This window comes from Silurus aristotelis (assembly GCF_946808225.1).
Source record: "Silurus aristotelis genome assembly, chromosome: 19".
NCBI lineage: Eukaryota > Metazoa > Chordata > Actinopteri > Siluriformes > Siluridae > Silurus > Silurus aristotelis.
Window position 1 is genome coordinate 6,489,112 of NC_139592.1, and position 10,681 is coordinate 6,499,792.

Consider the following 10,681-nt stretch of genomic DNA (forward strand, 5'->3'; position numbering starts at 1 on the left):
GGGCGGGGTTTTCTGCCAGTAATACACTTTATTTAATAGGGCGAATGTATTTCAACAATGCCTAATATTTAGGAAACTTTCCATATTTGCCTTGTTTGCAACATTAGCAGTGAATGCAGCCAATCTGCTAAAGAGGTCTAAAACCCCACCATCCGTGTCATTTTCTTGCAAAACAAATTTCAATTTGTGATACAGCCATGTGCCAAAAATGTAATTAGATGCAAGAATGATCAATTCATGGTGTAATCAGATTCCGGTGGTTAAAATACCTACAACGCTTCATCACATGATCATCAATTCAGGGAAGAGCACTTACAAGTTTTGTACAACTGATGACAGCGGACAAAGTGGAAATGTTAAACTAGCCTCATTGATTTTGAAGAGATTCTTCTAATGTATCTCGTCTTTATCAGTGGACGTTGTCACGAAGTGGAAACGAATAGATTTCGATTACACATTTTTTTTTAAGAATAAATGTACACCGAACGAGCAAGCCAGAGAAGTCAAACAAACTTGTGTTTCAATGCCATGTGATTTTTATCTCAGGGGTCAAAGCAGAATTGTGATACCAAGAAAACTATATTTCAGCTCAAGAAATCTGCTTCCAGATCTAAATACTCAACAGATCAGTTCACTTATTTTTTTGTGAAGTGCTTCTACCAATAAGCATTGTCACAGAGCAGCAGAAAGGAATATAAGAAAGGAATATATTAAGAATGTAAATCGAAAATTCATGAATTTGTCTCTAAACGTTTACTTCGAGAGGAATCAGATTTAAAAGGCAACCCATCTTTATCTAGTTAACACACAATGTTCGCTCATTATAGATTGCTGAGGGTATCAAATATTCACTTGAGAGCGAAAATGTTTGTGCCAATTGCAGTATATTTGAACATGTGAAAGGTTTTCCCAGACCACTGCACATAATAAACCATAATTCTCCAATTAGAGAGTTCGCATCCAGTTCTGTAACTTCAGTGTCTCCTCCATTTAGTCAAATAATGGCTTTAATTTCAGACAGCAGTTCATCCACGTCCTGCTCTCTCTGTCCTCTAGCACACTTTCAATTGTAGTTTGGATTTCTTCCTATCATTCCTCTTCAGGACATGCATAATATTCAGTATTCACAAACACAATGTTCTACTCTGTGAATATTATCAAATATTTTTGTTTGTAATAACAGTGAGCAGTATATGAGCAGATATATAGGCTTTGCAGCAGCTTTCAACAGTCGATCTGTATTTTTTTTTTCTTTTCTGTCTTTATAAAGGGTTTTATGTAATTAAATTTAATAAGCTTTTGACTTAAAAGGATAAACTTAATAAACTAAATCTTAAAGGTGCATGTTCTGTCTAACACATTCATATAAGGGGACCTTTAATCATTATGTTTTTTTTTTGTGTGTAACCTTGTGTATCTTTTTTTTTTTTTATCATCTTTCTTTTCGCCATGAAATGTGATATCGCTTTGTAACAATACTGCTTTGTTTTTTTGTTTTTTGTTTTTTTGTTTTTTTTTTGCTTTATTTTTGTTTTGTAAAATGTTCTTTTGTGACATGTGTGATTTGTAAAGAGGAAGTGCATAGTCAGAAACCAAATGCAAATAAATAAACAATGCTAGCCTTCTCGAATAACAGACACACATAATCAAATTTGCTATTAATGCTTCCCACAGATAAGTTTGCCTTTTTATGGAACAAAAGCAATGAATTAAAGTAAAATATAAATAAATAGGTTTCTTGTTGAAATGAAAGTCGCAAACTATTTGCAGAACATGGTTTCTTTTCTTTTTTCTTTTTTCTTTTTTTTGTCTGGTTTCGATAAAGACAAAAGAATACCATTTTGTAAGAAAATTGACAAAGGTGTCGTTGAAAATATGGTATTAAATAAGAGTCTTCGGATGACATGAAATGATCATTAATGTATATTTGTCTAGTTTGAATACTTGGAATTACAAAAAAAAAAGGAAATCTTTACACTGTACAGGTCAAGCACAAAATGATTTCTTCACACATAGAAGACTTGGAAAAATGTTGACTGAAGAAGGTTGGAGAGATAAAAAGCTGCACATTAGCACTCATGAACAGAGCACAAATGAAAAAATAAGCCAAGGATTTACCTCTGACATCAGTAACCAGTAAAGCTGTAGAGAAATGGATGAGATCTTACCAGCCTCACACGTTTGGGTAAGAAAAGATCTCTGATAATCCCAAAAAGGAACCAATATAAAAAAAAAAAGTTTTAAACATATAAATAACTTCCTGACAGTAAAAGAAAAAAAAGAAATCACAGAAATCACTGCATTTTCATGCACTCAGGTGGCATTCAAAATAACTTTTGTTCAATTAAAGTCATGCATTTTTGCCAAAAGAACAAAAATAATCTGGGATCCATGACAAAGCAGATCTTATCTATTAAACTTCTCCTCAACACACAAAATGGAGCCAAACCAGTCTAAAAAGACAATAAGCTACACATGCCAAGTCCTAAAGTAATGGGAGAATCAGAAGGAAATGCATGCCAAAAATACAACAACCTGAATACAACCCACAATCCAAAATACAGGAAATAAAAACATAAAATTACAAGTGAATTAAGAAGGGACGATTTGTTTTCTGTAGTCGTGTCTATGAAAAAAGAATTATACGAGACTAGCAACTGAATTTTCAATCGTTTGAAGAGTCGGAATCCATTAAAATATGAATTATAAAACAGATCGTTTCGGTTTGCTGAATTCTGATTGACTGGGTCGAGTTCTAATCTGTAATGCAATTCTGGAATCATTTCTGTCCATAGAGCACTCTAATCTTAGTCTCTTGCTTAGCAACCAACGCTGACTGTTAACGGACTACACTGCATGGCACACTGTTTGTAGTCAATATAATTAATAATGAATGAAATTTTCTTTATAAACAACTTTGAATCCTACTGATGCCACAGCCACTCGTAGCTGGAAGCCAACATGCAGCAAACGGGGATAGAATTACTAATTCCCTCCTCAATCAGAGTGACACTAAGCACCGGGCATCTGTGATCATGTTCAAGAACAAAGGGCAGAAAGAGCTTTCCTCTGCATGTGCGAAGGTTTCCTGTGTCCAGCATGAGCAGCAGTTAAAAAAAAGATGGAGTAATTTATTTTAGTTTTTTCAATGTGATCATATTGTTTGTCTCGCTATTTTTTTATATAAAAGCAAGAAGCTACTCCGTGGTTTCCTTTACAGTGATTTCATCATCACTTGATCATGACAAAAATCACTGCAACTCACACCCTCTCAAGACTTATTGCTTTATAAGATGCCAAATATGTGTGATTGAATGATTGAGAGGAGCCTGAACTAATATAATAAATATATATATATATATATATATATATATATATATATATATATATATATATATATATATATATATATATATATATATATATATATATATATATATATATATATGTAGTGTAATGTGGAATAAAAAGGCTAAATAAAAATTCAATGAAACGCACACGCACACAACTGGAAGTATGTCTCAGTTGCCTTGGTGTTACCTTTAAATTGTATAAGATACTACGAGATTAAAAACAAAACAAAAAAGCAAAAGGTTGCTAAAACAGTGGTGAACACTGTGAAAGCCGAAAGCGCACTCCTAGTACTACTCAGAGAGACGCCTCTGTCCTGAGCAGATTTAGCCACAGAGCGTCGCCTTACGTATCAAAGTCTTTTACTAAAGCCATGGGCTAAAGGAGTAAAGGTGGTGTGTGATCTGTGTTCAAAATGTGCAGGCTCTGGAAGTAGAGTGAGGAGGAGATGGGTAGAAATGTGGGCACAGTGGGTTGTATGCATTCGGTGAGGTGATGAGGGTGAGAACTTTTCCTGACTCCTTGTTTATAGAGCTTGCGTTTTGAGCTCTATTGGCTCGCCCCGTGTGTCCTGCTGGTCCTCGGTGTCGGCCGGTTGACCGCCTTTAAGCACTGCGATTCTTTCGGAGAAGCCACGCATGCGCGGGAACAGCAGGAAGTCATAGAGCAGAGCACCCATTGCACCGCCAATGAAAGGGCCGACCCAGTACACCTGTCGGTAAATGTTTCATAAATAAATGGTTAGGATTTGTTCAGCAAATTTTTAATTGAAGCTAAAAAATTACAATTGTAATGTAGTGTTTTAAGTCCTGTCATATTTCACATTTACATTACAGATATTGTGTATGTATACAATGGATATTTTTCTGCTTTTTTGGCCCAGAAATTAGTCTGACTTGGGCAGCTTTTAACCTTCTCCCTATTGGTCAACACATAATGTATAAATGGGATCTTAAATCCTATTCTTGGAGGAAGGGTGTCTTCCACTGCATTTGTTTTTTAGGCCATAATGTTCATGCGAATCCTACCAGTACCAGTATGAGCAGTTTCAAATGGTTCAGTTGTAAGATATTTGCTTCAATGAACAGGTAATGAGATGACAAAAGAATCTACAAATGGCTTTTGTTGATTCTGTTATAGCACTGCCTTAATCATAGCATAGCAACAAGGGAACTCTACCGCTTAGCTCTTGCAGTGACTAATGACACATTTGATTAGTTGAGCCTATTTTTGTCTAGGGTACATCAGGACACTTTTGTGTTCATACTACAAATTTTACTTGCTTACACTTCCAAAACTACCTCCAAGAGTTTGAGTGTTTGGGTCACAGTGATCTCCAAACACAATGGACTCTGTTTGCACTTGTTCTAACTCAAAATACATGTTGATAGGTATAAAAGTGCTTAGATTAGGGGTATGACACCAGGCACCAGGAGTCTCAAGAAATTATGAACCTTTCTGCTCTGTGCTAGTGACAATTTAGTAATTTTTTAAGTTTAAATCCAAGTGAGCAAATTTTTGGGTATTATGCTTAGTTCAATGCTCAAGATTATCTTTACTTATGTCCGTCAGTTTGAATAAAATATTCCACTAAATGCACACTCACCCAGTGGTTGATAAAGTTCCTGAAAAGCACAGCTGGTGCAAAGGATCTGGCAGGGTTCATTCCAGCACCGGTGTAGTACATCTGAAAGGTTACAACAGGTACAAAAAACAAGAATCTCTAACAGAAGTACTTTAGTATATTAAAACTGGGAGAGTCTATCCGTGCTGCACTCTTACACCAAGCAGATGGCCCATGAGCACGGAGAATCCGATGGCCATAGCAGCAGATCCCAGGCGGCCATTTCGCCGATCATCGGTTACAGCAAAGACGCACACCACCAGCTGCATAGTCAGGAATACCTCTATGGTAGTGGCCATGCCGAGGCTAACTCCAGGTTGCAGCTAGTCACAGGTAGTCATACAAACAGAGCAGAGTCAGCATCAGAGTTTCTGGTGTACTAATTAAACTCTTTTGAGTTTGCAGTAATATCAGTTCAACCACACCCACAACAATCGTGGCCTGTGTTCTTTATGGTCATATATCATGTTTACTGTACATGTAAATATAAATGCATGGTTCAGTTGACTAGTTAACTACACATTCAGTTATTGACTGGGTTCAATAACACTTTTAGAATAAACTCAAGAATTGCCTCGAAATTTGTCCAAAATGGACTTTGTACACGATGTGGATACACCGCATACTTTTTTGAAGATAAAATGTGAAAACTGAAGTTGTGCTCAGAGTACTTACTGTGTTGAGAGCCAAGTTGCCCCTCATCTTGCCTGGTGTCACCCCGTACAGCACAGCAGCACCTGCCAGCGCCCCCAAGCATTGCGCACAGATGTAGAAGAAAGCCCGGAACAGGGATATCTGAGAGCTGACCACGTAGGCGAAGGTGACGGCCGGGTTGATATGGCCACCACTGATGTGACCGATGGACTGGATGAATGTTGCAGCAGCCAGCCCAAAGCAGAAGGACACGTGGAGCACGTTGTAAGTGCCACTGGTCCAGCGCAATGCAGCGCCAAGGCCAAAGAAGACAAAGAACATAGTGCCGTAGAACTCGGCAAAAACGGCCCGCCAAAAAGACATTGACCGGAACTCCCACATGGCTGCAGTAGAGGCGAAGTTAAAACACTGGAGGAGTGTAAAAGTGATGATAATGTGTGTCTCTTAGTAAAACAAGAAATATCGAGTCTAAATTTACCTGCAGGAGCCTGATCTATTTACGTGGAAAGATACAAAATCTAACAGTTGGTAACTTTTAAAGCACCAATACCTCAGGTTAGCATGAAATCATCTATTTTTGTCATAAAAAATTTGTGCCTGGGACTGGCAGCTGTTGGTCGCTGCATCTGTCTGAATGCAGGGTAGGGTAAATAAAGGTAAACAGACAAGGGTTTAGCATGTCCTGCAGACATTCAGTCCTGGTGTTAGGGCCAGTGGTGCAGGGGGTATTTATAATGCCCATTGGGCCAGAGTGACGCCAGCAACCCCTGCAGGCCCATGGGAGGGAAGTGTGAACAATATGAGGCAAAACAGAAATACTTAACTCTTTTCACACCCATATTTTCATGGTCAGGTGTAATAGTACCAATTTACTTTCACTTAAGTTTTACATCTGTCTTCTTTCTTACAATTTCACACTGCGGTCTATAGCTTAGCCCTGTTTTGGATCAGGTAATTCCCTTGAAACCAAAATTTCTCTTGGTTTAACTTCTACACCATTTCTAGCGGGTAACCTTTCTCTAAAACTATGATGCTATCATATTCAGGACTAGGCCTAGCCTAAAAAAAAAAAAAAAAAAAAAAACTGTGAAGATAGTTTTTAATTAAATATTAAATTAATATTTATTGAAAGCTTTTAATATTTAAAAAAATTAAGATTTAATTTCATTTTGCTCCTCCTGCTTAGTTCTTCTCTAAATAAGTTCTAGATTTACATATTTAAGAAGAACGAAGGTAAGATTGAACTCAGTAATCAGTAAACTTATACTTATTTTATTAAGTTGTACAAATGCAAATAATATACCAAATACTTTAATAGTTGGTAAAGTAAATATGCACTGATTTTTAGTTTAGTTTGCCACACATCTTGCTTGATCAAGACTGTTTGTTTGAAGTAGAATTGATTAGGCAGAGTTTTACATTGTGTGTGCTGAATGCTGCTTTGCAATAAAGCTCTGGAAAATCCATGTTTGTAGAGAAACAGTGAGAGCAGGATGGGTTGAGCTGAGCCTCTATCATGACCAGGACAGCGCTGAAAGAATACTGCTGTCCTCATCCATTTACCTTTTAATCACAGGGTTAGCAACGTGCTGGCAGGTTCCTTCTCTGATTTGTGTTGCCTAGGTTAGAGAGCATATACAGTACAGACCAAAAGTTTGGACACACCTTCTCATTCAAAGAGTTTTCCTTATTTTCATGACTATGTAAATTGTAGATTCACACTGAAGGCATCAAAACTATGAACACATGTGAAATTATATATGGAATTATATACATAACAAAAAAGTGTGAAAAAACTGAAAAATGTCATATTCTAGGTTCTTCAAAGTAGCCACCTTTTGCACTCTTGGCATTCTCTTGATGAGCTTCAAGAGGTAGTCACCTGAAATAGTCTTTCAACAGTCTTGAAGTAGTTCCCCGAGAGATGCTTGGCACTTGTTGGCCCTTTTGCCTTCACTCTGCTGTCCAGCTCACCCCTAAACCATCTCGATTGGGTTCAGGTCCGGTGACTATGGAGGCCAGGTCATCTGGCGCAGCACCCCATCACTCTCCTTCTTGGTCAAATAGCCCTTGATGCCTTCAGTGTGACTCTACAATTTTCATAGCCATGAAAATAAAGAAAACTCTTTGAATGAGAAGGTGTGTCCAAACTTTTGGTCTGTACTGTAAATCAGAGAAATAAGTGTAAAAATTCACCTGACCTTCTCCAGAATTAATTGATGAAATTATGTTGCTGTCAAAAAGAACAGATATAGTTTCCTTAAACTTTTCCGAAAGATTAAGTCCAGTGACACTAATGTTTTTGCCTCTTACTCTCTCTCATTGTGCAATTTCTCTTCACAAAGCATTCCAGTGCCTAACAGTGTTGTGGCTGAGTGGAAAGGTTCTGCTCTAGTGTCCGAGAAGGATAGTTTAAACCCCACTATTACCCTTCATCCTCAACTATTCAGCCAAAACCTGGGACTAAATCCTGCCTCGTTTAAAAGTAATTTGCTCCACAGGATCTGGAGACTATTCCTGGAACACTGGGTGCAAGGCGGGAAAATTCAGTTTCGGGTTGGATACCAGTTACATACACATTCATATATACGGGTTATTTAGCAAAGCCAGTCTCCCTATCTGCAAGGTTTTGCACAGTGAGCACTAAAGGGAAGCCGGAGCTAATCTACGTGAACATGGTAAAAACATGAATGCAAAACTTCTCAGAGACAGAGACCCAAGTTCCAGATCGAACCCCTGAGCTGTGAGCCAGTTCTATCCACTACAGTGTTCCGCTTTTCCCAAAGTCACCCTGCATGAAAGTTTTCCAAAGAAATATACAGAAAAAAAAAGAAAAATAGAAAGAGATATAGAGTATTGTGTAAAGAGAATTCAATTCCATTCAACTGTGTTCTTACAGTTGTTTTGCGTTTACATTTGACAGATGGCCAGGACATTAACTGACAAAAGTGATTTTAACAATAGACAATGTCAAAAAAGCAGCTGTACAGAGTTAGTGGGCAAGTAAGGTGTGCAAATGTCAAGGAAAAATTCCTAAAGGACTGGTTTCTTAAGAGTAACAGGACAAGATATTTGAATTAAATGATTTCTGTTGTTGCTGTTTTGCTTTTTATGTTTATATTTAGTGCTTATTTTCAAGTACACTATTTTGTGTTTTGTGAATTTGTCCTACACTGGTTTGTGATGCACTTTATGTGGCGAGGACAATTTACTTTAGTCCTTAGCTCTGTGTTCTGTTATGTATCTCCATGTCTGATGTAACTCTATGTTGTTTTTTGTAGCACCAGGGTTCTGGAGAAATGCTGTCTCTAATCACTGTGTACTGCATCAGATATATATGGTTGAAATAACAATAAAAGCTTTTTGATTTGCTTTGACCTGAAAACTCATATAGAATATGTTGAAAGGATGCAGGACAGGAATAAAGTATGAGTGTTGACACATTATGAAATGCTGAGTGTTTACAGCTCATAAGTTATTTTACATAACTTATGAGCTGTAAACACTCAGCATTTTATAACTCGTCTCTTTCTTATTTATGTGACCTACATTTAACATATACACCTTCTCTAAACTCTCTACTTTCAAATCTCTTCTAAAAAAAAAACTTACTAATAGGCAGGCACATCAGTGGTACTGTATACTTTTATCTTGTTGTTTGTATAGTGCTTTATTATTTTAAATTGATGTTTGTTCATTGTTTTATGTTTTAACTGTGTGTAAGGTGGCTTTTAGTGTCATGAAATAAAATTTATTATTATTATTATTATTATTATTATTATTGTTATTGGTATTATTATTATTATTATTACCATTTACTTTTTTAGGAACACCTCCACATTCAAATATATATGTGCAGTTACGTATATAAATAAACCATGTATTATAAGTATAGCTACAACTTGTTAAATCAAGTATAAATGTATATATTTGCTTAAATACAAGAAAGACTGACAAAAGAAAAAGAGTATCCCAATGAGCATCCCTGTCACCAAAAAGCAAATATTAGCTATGGGTAACAACAGCTTCCTAATCGAAAAATATTGTAATACATCTACTGGTACAATCTAGAGTGCAAATGCTCATAGCTGTCACCATACAAACCGCTCTATCGTCTGCATGAAGCAGAAGATTGATTACTGTAGTGGTATTTAGTTTCATTTTCACTATTACATCTGTTCATGAGTAGAATTGTTATGAAATGATACAAACGTCAATTTATTATATATATATACAATTACAGATGTGTAGTGATGTAGAACGTAAAAAGCAAGCCAAAAATTATTGAGCGAAAGAAAAACAGCAAAAAATAGTATAGTGCTACTTTTCACCATGAAACTGTCATTTTGCAGAACAAAGTTGGGATGGTTTTGCAAAGCCATCCAGTTTGTGCATTTCTATTGTGTTGTGGATTTACATTGCCGATGTGTTGCTAAGCCACCCTTTGTGGACGGAACATCCAGAGCATGGGGAAGGTTCATAAAAACCTGCTTGCGTGGGGACTTCATTATATAACTCACAAAATGCTGACCCAAAACCAGCACACTTCCATTGGGAGATTTTTTTAGTTAACTACCAACACAGGGATCACAATGTTTAGATAATTAAAATATTTTACAGTGCATCCAGAAAGTATTTACAACACTTCACTTTTTCCGCTTTTTGCTATGTTTCAGCCTTAACCCAGCCATTAGGGGGGCACAAGCCAGTGTACTCTTAGTGCCGGTCCCAAGCCCGGGTAAATGGGGAGGGTTGCGTTAGGAAGGGCATCCAGCGTAAAACATGTGCCAAATCAAATATGCGGATCACAAATGAGAATTTCATACCGGATCGGTCGAGGCCCGGGTTAACAACGACCGCCACAGGTATCGTTAGCCGACAGGGTACCGGTGGAAATTGGGCTACTGTTGGCCGAAGGAGGAGAAGGAGAGGAGGAAGGCGTCTACAGAGACGGCAGGAAAAGGAGCAGTGTAGGAGAGTAGAGGTTCGGGTTGGTACTTTAAATGTTGGTACTATGACGGGTAAAGGGAGAGAGATAGCTGATATGATGGA

General features: G+C 37.3%; 1 protein-coding gene across 1 annotated transcript; it reads right to left on the bottom strand.

Annotated features, from left to right (window-relative positions):
* Nucleotides 1-3,456: 3,456 nt before the first annotated feature.
* mipa (major intrinsic protein of lens fiber a) lies at nt 3,457-6,693 on the bottom strand. The gene is made up of 4 exons (XM_083569944.1): nt 5,651-6,693; nt 5,134-5,298; nt 4,958-5,038; nt 3,457-4,063 (listed from the first exon to the last, which is right to left on the bottom strand). Exons 1-4 carry the CDS (start codon nt 6,008-6,010, stop codon nt 3,878-3,880), a joined length of 792 nt encoding a protein of 263 aa, XP_083426070.1. The 5' UTR covers nt 6,011-6,693; the 3' UTR covers nt 3,457-3,877.
* Nucleotides 6,694-10,681: the final 3,988 nt, after the last annotated feature.